The sequence below is a fragment of the Anabrus simplex genome, chromosome 5 (genome assembly GCF_040414725.1).
Source record: "Anabrus simplex isolate iqAnaSimp1 chromosome 5, ASM4041472v1, whole genome shotgun sequence".
Lineage (NCBI taxonomy): Eukaryota > Metazoa > Arthropoda > Insecta > Orthoptera > Tettigoniidae > Anabrus > Anabrus simplex.
In genome coordinates, this window is record NC_090269.1 from 233737605 (window position 1) to 233752049 (window position 14445).

The 14445-nt window shown below is 39.3% G+C and overlaps 1 protein-coding gene across 1 annotated transcript in view; it reads right to left on the reverse strand.

Annotated features, from left to right (window-relative positions):
• LOC136874795 (coiled-coil domain-containing protein 13) overlaps positions 1-13760 on the reverse strand; it is a 102658-nt gene extending 88898 nt beyond the window's left edge. The window contains exon 1 of the mRNA XM_067148466.2: positions 13694-13760. Within this exon, the coding sequence (XP_067004567.2) occupies positions 13694-13696 (3 nt within the window). The 5' untranslated portion in view covers positions 13697-13760. The remainder of the gene's footprint in view (positions 1-13693) is intronic.
• Positions 13761-14445: the final 685 nt, after the last annotated feature.

The window sequence follows — 14445 nt, forward strand, 5'->3', positions numbered from 1 at the left end:
TACAACTGTTGGATATATTCCTGCCATCTTTCTGCTTTGTCTTCTTTCCCTAGAAGTGGATTTCCATCTGAGCTATTAATATTCATACACCTAGATTTCCTTTCTTCAAAGATTTTCTTGATTTTCTTGTACGCAGCATCTATCTTTCCTAGGACAATACAACCTTCGACATCCTTGCACTTCTCCTTCAGCCAGTCTTCCTTAGCTACCTTGCACTTTCTATCCACTTCATTCTTTAATCGCCTGTATTCTTTTCTGCCCTCTTCATTTCTAGTATTCTTGTATTTTCATCTTTCATCACTCAGGTCTAGTATCTCCTGAGTTATCCACTGATTCTTAGTTGATCTTTTCTTCATTCCTAGCATTTCTTCAGCAGCCCTGCTGACTTCATTTTTCATGACTATCCACTCTTCCTCTATTGTGTTTCCTTCAGCCTTTTCATTTAGTCCTTTTGCGACATGTTCCTTGAAACAATGCCTCACGTTCTTTTCTTTCAACTTGTCTAGATACCATCTTTTTGCATTCTTTCCTTTCTTCAATTTCTTCAGCTTCAGATGGCATTTCATGACCAACAAGTTGTGGTCAGAGTCCACGTCTGCTCCTGGGAAAGTTTTGCAATCCAACACCTGGTTTTTGAATCTCTGCATAATCATAATGAAGTCTATTTGATACCTTCCAGTGTCTCCAGGTCTCATCCATGTATAAAGCTGTCATTTGTGGTGTTTGAACCAAGTATTGGCAAGGACTAAATTATGATCAGTGCAGAATTCAACCAGCCGACTTCCTCTTTCGTTCCTTTGTCCCAATCTGAATTCTCCTACTGTATTACCTTCTCTTCCTTGGCCTACCACTGCAGTCCAGTCTCCCATCACAATTAGATCCTCGTCACATTTTACATATTGCAAATCTTCTATCTCTTCATATATTCTTTCGATTTCCTCATCATCCGCTGAGCTAGTAGGCATATAGACCTGCACTATTGTGGTGGGCATTGTTTTGGTGTCTATCTTGACGACAATAATTATTTCACTATGCTGGTCGTCGTAGCTTACCCGCTGTCCTATTTTCTTATTCATTATTAAACCAACTCCTGCATTTCCTCTGTCTGATTTTGTGTTGATAATTCGGTAGTCGCCTGACCACAAATCCTGTTCTTCCTGCCAACGTACTTCACTTATACCAACTACATCTAACTTTAGTCTATCCATCTCCTTTTTCAGATTCTCTAATCTATCACAACGATTCAAACTTCTAACATTCCACGGTCCGACTCGCAGAATGTCAGTATCCATCTTCCTGATGATTGCCCCCTCTCGTGTAGTCCCCACCCGGAGATCCGAATGGGGGACTAGTTTACCTCCGGAATATTTTACCCGGGAGGAAGCCATCATCAGTACATCTTTCATACAGAGAGAGCTGCATGTCCTCGGGAGTTAGTTACGGCTGTAGTTTCCCGTTGCATTCAGCCGTGAAGCAGTATCAACACAGCTAAGCCATGTTGAGTATTATTACAAGGCCATATCAGTCAATCATCTAGACTGCCACCCTTGCAACTTCCGAAAGGCTGCTACTCCCCTTTCGATGAACCATTCGTTAGTCTGGTCTCTCAACAGATACCCATCCAATATGGTTGCACCTGCGGCTCGGCTATCTGCTTCATTGGGACACGCAAGCCTCCCCACCGTGGCAAGGTCACATGGTTCGCAGGGGAGGATATCATTTATATATATAAGAAAACATAAAGGTCCAATAATACTGGCTTGAGGAATTCTCCTCTTAACTATTACAGGATCAGATAAAGCCTCGCCTACTCTAATTCTCTATTTTCCAGAAATATAGCAACCCATTCAGTCACTCTTTTGTCTAGTCCAATTGCACTCATTTTTGCCAGTAGTCTCCTATGATGTTTCCTTGCATATTCTAAGGATTTTTTTATTGAGTGAATTTTTGTGACAGAATTTCCACGTAGTGGCATAGTGACTAGATCCTACATCTGACCATCTAATAAAGGAGAAAAAAAACTACAAGAGAAGTCAGACTTCAGATAAACATCATGAGCATAAGTGCACATCCGTAATCCATTAGTTACTTTTGTACGTGTCAGCATTACCTGGTTTAGTTATATGGTGGCACGAACACAACTCACCCTTAAAAAATTGTCCCAGAGAAAAGAATGTACGAAAACAAGGAATTAAACCTTCATAACACACTAACTCACAATCCTCATAGACACCTTCCCTACAGTATAGAGGAATTCTTGGGCTGTAATAAAATATATGAAATGGAGTCATGAAAAATACACGATATAAAGGCTCAATAGCTGATCAAGGACATTTTTTTGATAGGTTAAGATCCCATAATCCCCTAGCTGATTAGGAATTTAGACACTGACTAGAAATGCCATAAGTAATACAATACTTACCCAGAATCAAACCAAAGTACAGTAGAAGACCAAAACAAAGTACAACACAAAATGTTACAAGGTTGGCGAACAGGAATTTAGAATCAATGAGAAAAACACAACACACCAGAAACATTTAAATGAACACAACACTGGCAGCAGAAGCAAAATAATATCATGAGAATCTCACCGCAAAAGAATAATATAATCGCTAAGGGGCATATTTTAATTAAATGTCATATTTTTGTTTGAAAAGTCATATTTTGGACAAATCTAAGATATTGGTCATATTTTTACTTGACGTGCAATAATGTGATATTTCCTTGCATATTCTAAGGATTTTCATATTGAGTGAATTTTTGTGGCAAGCTACTCAGCAAGGGAATCTTGCTGTAATAGTTAAGGAGTCTATTTATGGGCTGAATATCACTCTGTATACAGGAATGGGCAGGTAGCAAGCAGGTGACTGGAATTATGTACGAGAGATCTTCTTGGAATTTCCTAATGAGGAGCACAAAGTGATTGACAATACCCAGGAGAAAGGCATCCTTGGGTGCATATGTAGGTAATGAACTGGTATTTCTGTTTCCTAGAAAATAGAGGACTGTCTGGTTTGCTGTTTTGAGACCACTTCTTCAGTATAGTTTCAACATGCCTAAACCGAAGTGTTCACAGAATGTGAAATTAAGGCAGTTTGTTAAGGAATTTGGAGAGCAGAATTTTAGTAGTGATGGTGTTGTTTTATACTGTAAACTGTGTGAAATGAAGGTATGTGTTCAGAAACGTTTTAATGTGCAACAACACTGCGCTACAACTAAACATCAGAAGTGCTTAATAAAATCTTCCGCGGCAGAGAATAGGCAGCGTTTGCTTTTTGAAAGGGCCTCATGTGCAGCTACTTTTCCGTTAGACAACAGATTGGAATTCTGTAAGGATCTCTGCAGGATGATGGTTACTTCAAATATTCCCTTAAAAAATATTCCCCATCAGGTCCTTCTTAGAGAAGTATATCAGTCAACCTATTCCCAAAGAATCAGCTTTGAGAAAATTTTATATCTCGAGTCTCTATGAAGTTTTAAAGAAGATAAAACCTGAAGTTCTCAACCACAAGATATGGGTTTCATTGGATGAAACAAATGACATGAATGGGAGGTACATAGCTAACATAATTACTGACTTTCTGAAAGATGACTTGCCCGGTAATGTGTTTCTCCTGACGTGTGCAGTTTTAGAGAAGTCATTCCTCCATTGTAGTGCTGTTTGATGATGCTATGAAGTTACTGTGGCCAGATGGGTAAAAGGAAACAGCATACTACTTCTTGTAACTGATCCCGCCCGTACATGACAAAGGCAGCCAAAGGACTAAATCTACTTTATCCGAAAATGGTCCACGTAACATGCCTTGCCGATGCTTTGCATAGAGTGGCCAAAGAAGTTTGGATCAACTACCCTGAAGTAGATAAGTTAATTGCAAATGGCAAGAAAATATTCCTGAAGACTCCCCTGCAAGTTCAAAACTTGAAAGAAACTGCTCCTACTCTGCCTCTTCCACATCAGCCTGTCCTGACCCGTTAGGGAACTTGGGTCGATGCTCTTCAGCATTACTGCAGCAATTATGATTCCTTCAAGACGGTTGTTCAGGAATTTGATCCTTGTGATTCATCATCTATCAGGATTGTGCAAAATTTGTTTACTTCTGCCAGCTTGGCCAGAAATTTGGCGTTCATATAACTGAATTTCAGTGTGACACCAAGAGCAGTCACTCGTCTTGAAACTGGGGCTTCCACTAAGTGACACACTGGATATTGTGAAAAACATTGTGGTTTAAAAAAAGGGAAGGGTGAAGTGGCTGAAAAAATTTCTGAAAAACTGCGAAGAGTGCTGTCCTCATATGAAGGTTTTCTATGCTTTGTAAGATAATTGACATTCTTTGTGGACACCATACAACATTTGGGGATTTTAGCAGCAATTTTCTCTGGAGGAGATTACCTTGCTCAAATTTTCCCCCTTAACATCACGTGACATCGAGCGGAATTTCTCCAGGTACGGAAATATTCTGTCAGACTATCGAAGAGGGTTTGAGTTCGACAATTTGAAAATGCACATGATCATCCAGTGCAATTTCACTGCTGGAAAGGAATACTTTTTTTTTTTTTTTTTTTTTTGCTAGTTGCTTTAAGTCGCACTGACACAGATAGGTCTTATGGCGACTATGGGACTGGAAAGGGCTAGGAGGGGGAATGAAGCGACTGTGGCCTTAATTGAGGTACAGCCCCAGCATTTGCCTGGTATGAAAATGGGAAACCACGGAAAACCATCTTCAGGGCTGGCGATAGTACAGTTCGAATCTACTATCTCCCAAATACTGGATACTGGCCGCACTTAAGCGACTGCAGCTATCGAGCTCGGTGAAAGGAATACTAAGACCAAGTATGGATATTTTCATTGTCGTTTTTATAGAAATTTGCCAATTCAGAACTATCAGATCATCATCCATTGCTAATTATTTCTTGATTTTTCAGGATATATGTGCTACCATATCTGAAGATAAAAGAGAACTTTATGATTAACAGAAAATGAATGTAAAAAACAAAAATGACAAATGTTCATTCATAGGCTTAAATTAGTCAATTATAATGTGAGGTCATATTAAACATTTTTTGATCATATTTGCTTGCATATTTCAAAGATTTTTAGGTCATTAAAATTTGCCCCTTGGTAATCATCAAAATAACACAGATGACAGTGATTACTACACTTGAATTTTTAATGCACAATTAAATGTTATTACATGCCAGATGATTAAAAACAAAATTTGAAAAATTGCAAGATAATTTACCACAACACACGACTGACGATAAAGAATTAACATTCGAAAACACTACTCTAAGAATTACCAAGGGTGACAAACAATTTGATGCAGAATAACCAGAATGACCACACAAATGCAGTGAAACACTATGTTTAAACTTACTGTCACACGTATGATCACAAGTATAACAATTATCACACACTTAAAATTATGTAGTCTGGAAGAAGAACAAGAATGCGATATGAGATAATTAAAGATGTATAAATGTGCGCACAACTCGAAGTAAGTCAGCACTCTCACATCTTCAACAGATACGTAGATCAGCTGGTGATAGATAGTGGGTGTGAATCAAAATAGAGCTAAACATGGAGCATGAACTACACCTAATGCCTCTATCCTGTTCTGTAGTGGCTCATCTTTTACTATATATCTAACCTTATTTTTCATCTTATGCATTCTTGTCACTCCTATCCTGCTTCTCAGAAATTTCATTTCACTTGCCTGTATCCTAGTCTACCTCATTATCCAAGTTTCTACTCCATACATCAAACATTACGGCAAACAAATACACATGGATGGAGAGAAAGTTAAACTGAATTATGAATACAGAAATTAAAAAATGAAAATTTGTAGAATTAAACAAATTTGAACTTGACACACATAATGTAATAATGTCACTTAAACACAATGTTAATTTGGTTAGCAAAAGGCTCACCATCAATGCACAATTTAATTTCATATAAAAATACAAATGGAATTATGACAAATGACTCACCTACACCTCATTAGCCATAACCAAAACAACCACAGGCTCAAGCATAGTAAGAAAGACGTTTCAAAATAGTTTATCAACTTTGTTGCATCTCGCGAGATAACATGAAAAGAAAATAACAATGGATAGTTTTTTTTTCAACTTGCTTTACGTCGCACCGACACTTATGGCGACGATGGGATAGGAAAGGCCTAGAAGTGGGAAGGAATTGGCCGTGGCCTTAATTAAGGAACAGCCCCAGCATTTGCCTGGTGTGAAAATGGAAAACCACGGAAAACCATCTTCAGGGCTGCCGACAGTGGGGCTTGAACCTACTATCTCCCGTTGCAAGCTCACAGCCGCGTGCCTCTAACCGCACGGCCAACTCGCCCGGTCCAATGGATATTAGTGAGGTGGAGGTACATATATATTCTCTTTCAAAACCTACAAAAAACTTGACTACCTCATTCAAAAGCTGAAATGTACCAACCACACCATGCTACCAAAATGCACCGCATGGTAAAATAATACACATTAGAAAAATATAATAAACAAGCAAAGGCTCATAACAATCACAACATGCTGTAAAAATAAATGCATACAAGGAAAAGATAAACAAGGATGACTAAAAGTAATATGAATAGACAGACAACAGGATATGCAAGATGCTGGACAGCCCTGCTAGGAATGTAACTTGGTGGTGTTTCCACTTAGAATAAGACAATCAGGTTCCTTAAAATATTGTTCATTAAACATACAGTTCCTTAATATCCTTCAAAGATTTGATGTTAAAATATACATAGCCAAACTATATTAACACACTGACGACCGGCCCCGGAGATCTCCGTAGTACTGCGGCCAGTGGTTGTTGATGGGCCCCAGAGATCTCCGTTTTTATGCACGGGCATTGTTTGTAGCTTGTTGTGCTATCTTTTGGCTATAATTTTAACTACTTGGAATCATGTCGTGGAGTAGAGGGATCATAAATTTTAGTGTCGATGTATTTTTTTAATTGTACGATCTTTGTAGCAATGGAAACTTTGTACATATATGAGTGTTCTTACGTACCGAGAAACATTGTACAAGATATCGCGCCAATGGCAACGTGCCCTATGTGACGAAAAAGTATTTCCACATTTATATGCAGATTCATTATCTGATGTGCCATATGGGTGATGAGCTCTGAGAATTCTCGTAGTTTCTCAGCTGACAGTAGGTGACAGCCGACAGTAGGTGACAGGCAATGAGAATTCTCGCTTTTATGCACCTTGTATTTCCTGAGTTGCAAACGGTGTATTCATGGAACATAAATTATCCATACATCTTTCTTTCTTTAATCCTTCATGTATTTAACAAAATAATGTCGGATATGTAGAGCTATTTTCTGGAGCTCCAGTGCAGATGTCAACATGGCGTGGCGTATTCAGTTGCCGACGGCTACGACAACTGTGATTAATTATCTACAGACCGGTTATAATAGGTACCAAATAACAGTGAATTAGATATTTCTAATGATTAATGGCTAACACTAAACGGGGAGTAGCCATAAAGAGAAATCCTTGCATACTTGAAAACAATGAGTACACGAACGGCACAGACACGGCATTCATACTACACTGTGCTTAGAAAGACTATTAAATGGAGCCACAAATGGCATTGTTTTGAAAAGTATCACAACGTACAGACTACAAAGAAACCTAGTGAGTACATGTTCCAAGTTTGAGGTCGATATCTTGGATACACGTCATCAATGTGTTAACAGACAATGACGCAGTGCTCGATGGCACTCACAAAATGATTTGAAGATGATATTTATGTTATTAATCCAAATTCGTTGCCTGCCTTACAAATAATGTGACCATTGAGGTCTAGGACTAGAAAACAATAAATATTACATTAAGATATTACCTTAAAAAATAACTGAAGGGAAACAATCACCCTGACAGCTGTGCTCGCAAGCACATGAGGTTGCTTGCTAGTCCTGCCCTCAGAACACAAGTGATGTTCCGTGCACCAAATAAATACCATCAGGTTTAAAAGTGATATCAAAAGAGAGAAGATATTGGAATGCCTGAGAAAAAGAAATGTGCCAGAGGGACTGGTGAGGAAAGTTCAGATGCTGTATGAGAACTGTGCCAGCTGTGTGCGATTGGGTGACGAACATTCATCCTGGTTTAAGACTGAAAGTGGAGTCCAGCAAGGCAGTGCACTTTCCCCATTATTGTTTATCACCATCATGGATGACATAATGAAGAACATCAAGAAAACCTCTGGTGAACTAAATGCAACGGCCTTCACTGATGATGTCATGATCTGGGGAGAAACTGAGGAACAAGTACAGTCGAGACTCAATGAATGGAAGGTTAAGTTCCAGGAGTTCAATCTGAAGATAAGTGAACTCAAAACAGTAGTGATGGCAATAAACAGAGAGGGATGACTAGCAAACATCATGCTAGGAGACCATCCACTAGAAAGTGTGGAGCGCGCGGCTGTGAGCTTGCATCCGGGAGATAGTAGGTTCGAATCCCACTATCGGCAGCCCTGAAAATGGTTTTCTGTGGTTTCCCATTTTTACACCAGGCAAATGCTGGGGCTGTACCTTAATTAAGGCCACGGCCGCTTCCTTCCAACTCCTAGGCTTTTCCTATCCCATCGTCGCCATAAGACCTATCTGTGTCGGCGCGACGTAAAGCCCCTAGCAAAAAAAAAAAGAAAGTGTGGAAAGCTGTACATACCTCGGCAGTGTAATATCTCGAGATACACTAGCCACAAAGGAGGTGGCAAGAAGAGCTCTCACTTTTACCAGCAAGCACGAACACTTCTCTGGGATCCTAAAGTACCAACAAGATCAAAGCTGGTGATGTTCAATCAGTACTTCATACCAATCTTATCCTATGGTATTGAAACCTGCACCATCACTAAGACAGACTCATCAAGGTTGCAGGCATCCGAGATGAAGTTCCTTAAGTCCACAATTCAAAAAAACCAAACTGGACAAGTTAAGGAATGATGTGGTTAGGAAGGAAGGTGGGATTGTTACATCATTGTTAGATCGGGTCAGCATGTCCAGACTGTGGTGGTTTGGGCATGTAATGAGGATGGAGCCAACAAGGACAACATATGTTAACTTGGAAAGACATGTGGCAGGGAAATGGATGGTGGAAAGACCAAGAACCCACTGGATGGACATCATAAAGATGGACATTGCAGAGCGGTGGAGGACACTGGAGGACATCATTAACAACAGAATGTATCTCAATAAGACAGAATGGAAGAGGCTCGCCGACAGTACCCAGGAAACTGGAACTGTAAAATGAAGACGATGATGATCAAAAGAATTTGAAATTTTAGAAATAAAGGTTAAACAGTAGCATATTAGGAAACACAAGTAAGCTAATGGACATCAAGAGGATTCTAAAAACATGACCATAAAATTACTTCCATATAATGGATATATTCCATCAGTGGCAGTACTGTATATCCTCTTACAAATCAATTTCGGAACTGAAGATTACCTTATTGCATTGGGCTAGCGCCATTCTCCCAGAAATAGGCAAACAAAGTAAATTACAATGACATGAGATACTTGACAAGCAATATGTTAATGCTGCCTGCTCCCACAACAAATTGCATACTATAACCCTGAAAAGTGCTTTTTCGATTAAATTCAATCATCGAAGATGCAATACTACCCCGCAAAATTCCTGCAAGTGAAAAGGTTAGGTCAGGACGTGTTCTTCTTCTTTTTCTTCTTCTTCTTCTTCTTCTTCTTCTTCTTCATCATCATCATCATCATCATCATCATCATCATCATCATCATCATCATCATCATCATCATACGCAGTTTCCAGCTGTTCGCCAGGAATGCTTAGAACATAAGCCTTTCCATCATCTCTTGCCTTCCCACCACTTCTCCCTCTTCACTCTTGTCCAGTCTTCTCCTCTTTTCTGCTTCTACTCCTCCACTCCTTTTATCCATCTGTTTCTAGGTCTTCCTCTTCGTCATTTCCCTGTTATCTCCATTTTGAGCATCTTCCTCGATATCCTTTCCTCTGTCATTCTCTTCATGTGTCCATACCATCTACGTCTAGATGCCTCTATCTTGTTCTGTAGTAGTTTTTCTTTTACTATATCTCTAACCTTCTCATTTCTCATCTTATCCATTCTTGTCACTTCTATCCTGCTTCTCAGAAATTTCATTTCACTTGCCTGTATCCTAATCATAGATCTCTGCCTCATTACCCAAGTTTCTGCTGCATATATCAGAAAAGGTACATAGTACATACTGTACATCACTCTTTTGCTTTTCTGAGGGACATCCTTACTCTAAACCAGGCTTCTGACAGTTTTCAGGAACGCTCTTACTTGTCTTCCAAGCTCAATTATTTCTTTATCATTTCTTCTACTTTCCTGTACGATACTTCCCAAGTACTGTACTTGAAACTCTCTACCTTCCTAAGCTGTTCCCCTCCGAGCATTATCCCTCTCACTTGTCTCTCCTTCTTTCCAGTTGTGATCATTATCTCGCTCTTTTTGGCAATAAATTTCATTCCATATTGTTCCACCTTGTCTTCCCATGCATCTGTCTGTTCCTGGATATCCTTTTCCTCCCGACTAATAAGTTATCTGCAAACATCATCACTTTCATTTTTCCTTCCCCAATTTTTCTTGCCACTTTTGTTATTAACTCGTCCATTACTACAAAGACGAGCAAAGGTTACAGATCACTTCTTTGTCTTAATCCACTTTTTTGCTCAAACCAGTCTGTTCTCTTTCCTCCCTACTTTCACATAACTGACACTCCCATGGTACATCTCCCTCACTCCTTCTACTGTCTGCTACTTGGCACTAATTTTTTTTTTTTTTTTTTTTTTTTTCTGTAAGGCTTCCCATACCTTGTTTCTGCACACATGACAATATGGTTCCTCAAAGACCAAGAAGGCCATCAGCAGAACTCAATGATGCTCTTGTAGTTGTCTTATTGCAAATATAAGGTCTGCTGTCGACCTTCCTGATCTGATGACATACTGCTCTCCTAATAACTTTTTTCCAACCTCTTTCTGATTCTGTTCTCCAGAATTTTCTCAGACACCCTTGCACAGTGACATATCAATGTGACTCCCCTATAGTTCTTAAACCTTTTCCTATCCCCCTTCTTGAAGATGGGTATGATTATCCCCTTCTTCTAATCTTCAGGGTTCTTCCTATTCTTCCATACTACTTTCAACACCCGATAAAGCCACTGCTTTCCTACCTCACCTGCTGCCTGCACCATCTCATTACTCACTTTACTTATCATCTTGTCCAGTGTTATCTCCACTTCTCACCATATTGTCTTTTTCCATGTTTCTTCATTCCTCCATGCTTATACTTTCCTCCTCAAAGCATCTGCCTTGAATCATGATCATGATGGGAGATTGAGGTTAATGAAACACACTCTTTTATCTAGCAATTCCTTTCTTTATTTCCAGAGACTATATATAAACAAATGAACACAAACAAAGATACTTTGTTCACAGAGTAAAAGAAGATATTTTAGGCAAGACCTCCAACAGCATCCTTCTGGATTTTAATAAATCACCTAAAAACTTATTCCACATTCCTTTGAGTTTATCTTTTCCCTGGTCTTCATTTCCACTTTTATCTAACATTATCTTTAACATCTTCCCTCATGCCTCCCACTTACTCTTGACCATTCTACGAAGTACTTTTTTATTTCATTTGCTATCTTCTTGCATCATGTTTGTCCACTTTTCCATCAATTTTTTTCTTCTCCTCTGTTGCAACCTTTTTATCTTTCTATTTGTTGGTCTTATATTCTTGTCTTACCTCCATTGTCTTCTGTTGAAACTACACTCTAAAAGCTTAATTCTTCTCCCCCCATCTCCCACACTGACTCTACTGTTCACCATGGGGTCTCCTTGCATCTTTCCCCGGTACTAGTTCTCCCACAAACTTCCTCTGCAGCTTTTACTAATGTCTTCTTGAAACTTTCCCATTCCTCCTCTCCTGCTTTTGTGCTATCTGTTGGAGAGTTAAATTTTATTTTTTTCCTGGTATTCTTCCTTGGTTTTCACCTTCTTCAGTTTTCATATTTTGACCCGTCTCTCTTGATTCTCTGTCCTCTGTCTTTCTTTCTTTCTTTCTTTCCTTCATTGTCCTCAGTTTCATTACCAGCAGTCTGTGGTCAATGTCTAGGGTCTCTGATGGTATTACGCTTGCATATGTAACATTCCTCTTCATTTCACAGTCGTAGATCATGTAATCCACAATGGAGTTCCTGGACCATTCACTGCTGTACCAAGTTATCTTATGGTTTTCTCTCTTTTTGAACCATGAGTTCCCAACGATCATCCCATTTCTTTTGCACAAATCCAGTAGCTTTTTCCTCTCCTTATTTCTGTTTCCCCTCCTTTTGCTCCAAGTATGTTCTCATATCCCGTCCATTCCAAGCCTACATAGGCATTCAAGTCTCCCATTACTGTGTTATTTTGGCCATTCATCTGTCTCTCCAATCCTTCCTCAAAGTCATCTCTATCCTGTTGCATACATTCTACTTGTGGAGCATATACTTACACTATTTCCCAGCTTTTTCCTTTAACTTTTATCAACCAGTTACTTATCCCCTTCTTTACTTCCACTTTCACTCCATTTATCACCACCACTCCTACTTCATTTTGCTGTCCTTCATAATTTCCTATTCAGTACAACCAAAAACCATTCTGCAGCTCTCTCTTACTCTCCCCCTTTCATTTAGTCTCTGCCAGTCCTAATATATCCAGTTTTCTTCTTTCTATATATTTTTTTTTTTTTAATTTGCTTTACATCGCACCGGCACAGATAGGTCTTATGGAGACGATGGGACAGGGAAGGGCTAGGAGTGGGAAGGAAGCAGCCGTGGCCTTAATTAAGGTACAGCCCCAGCATTTGCCTGGTGTGAAATTGGGAAACCACAGAAAACCATCTTCAGGGCTGCCGACAGTGGGGTTCGAACCCACTATCTCCCGAATACTGGATACTGGCCACACTTAAGAAACTGCAGCTATCAAGCTCGGTTTTTCTTCTTTCCATCATGTCTACAACCTCTTGTACTTTTCCAGTCAATGTTTGTATGTTTAGTGTACCAAATCATCATGTGTTACACCCATCCGGCTTATTGTTCCTTGTTTCCTTGAAAGCGAGTTAATATCCATCACTGACATGCTAGGCCTGTCATGACTTCACCAGAGCCCCATTAGCGGTCATCTTTTTCAGGATTCCTGTAGGGCCTTCACAACTATCATAGTGGTTTCGGAGCATACATGGTCCTCACTGTACTTCACCTCCACAGCCTATTCCCTACTTTATGACGTTGCCTATCTCCCATGATGTAGACGAGGGGTTGGACTTGTGGAACCTGTTAAAGAAAATAACTGACATTATCCCGTTTCCTAAGTCAGAACTTCCTGGGTGGAGTTACAGCTTGGAACGGATACATCCACCTTGACATAGAACGAATAATAAAATGCAGGACACCCCCAGTTTGCATGTGGCACCCTTCCAAAACAAGAGAACCAATCAACCTATTACATGCAGAATTTCACCAGGACAACGTTTATATCTTCTTAGATGAGGATGGAACATTTTGACACCCTCTGGCAGTTGCCAGAACACATTTTTGGAACTGGTACAATACTTAAACTTGATAACTTGATAACCATGCAATTACTTCCATATAATGGGTACGTACCATCAGATGGCAGCATATCCAACTACAAACCTATTCTGGAACTGAAGATTCCCTTATTGCATTGGGCTAGTGCCATTCTACCGAGAGATAACATGAAAAGAAAAATACCAATGGATGTTAGTGAGGTGGAGGTACATACATGATCATCACCTGGAACTTTTATAACACAGATAAAATAGATCTCACTCAATTTCAAGAATCACATAGGAAAATAAGTAGTATTCCCCTAGAAGAAGAATTGGTGTAAGAGAACAGGAGGATACCACTGAAAATCCAAGTTCTTTACAAACATGAAACATAATATCTGTCACTCACATCAGTATTTAAACTTAATAGATGAAGCATTATCAAAATAAATCTCACACAGGGTAGCAATCATAATCTCTTGCACTAGTTCAATGAGAATATGCTTAAGCCATACAAGTTCCCTAGTTGCTTCTGCCATACTCATATACTTTGCCTGCACTTGAATGAGCAACACCATGATATGGCACTTTGTGAATAAATAACTGAATATCCACTTATAGACCTTCTAGTTTCTAAATCAGCAGCACAATACATTTGGACAGTTTCATTACCAAAACAAAAATGCAATTTTACATCTCTCATAGCATACAGATACCTAAGCACATATTTTTGTTTCTTCCAGTTTTGTTTAGCGGGATTCTCAAATTTTTGACATAAAATACTGACAGCAAATGCAGCATCTGGTCTATAGTTATTTGAAAGATATAGAAGACTTTCTACAGCAC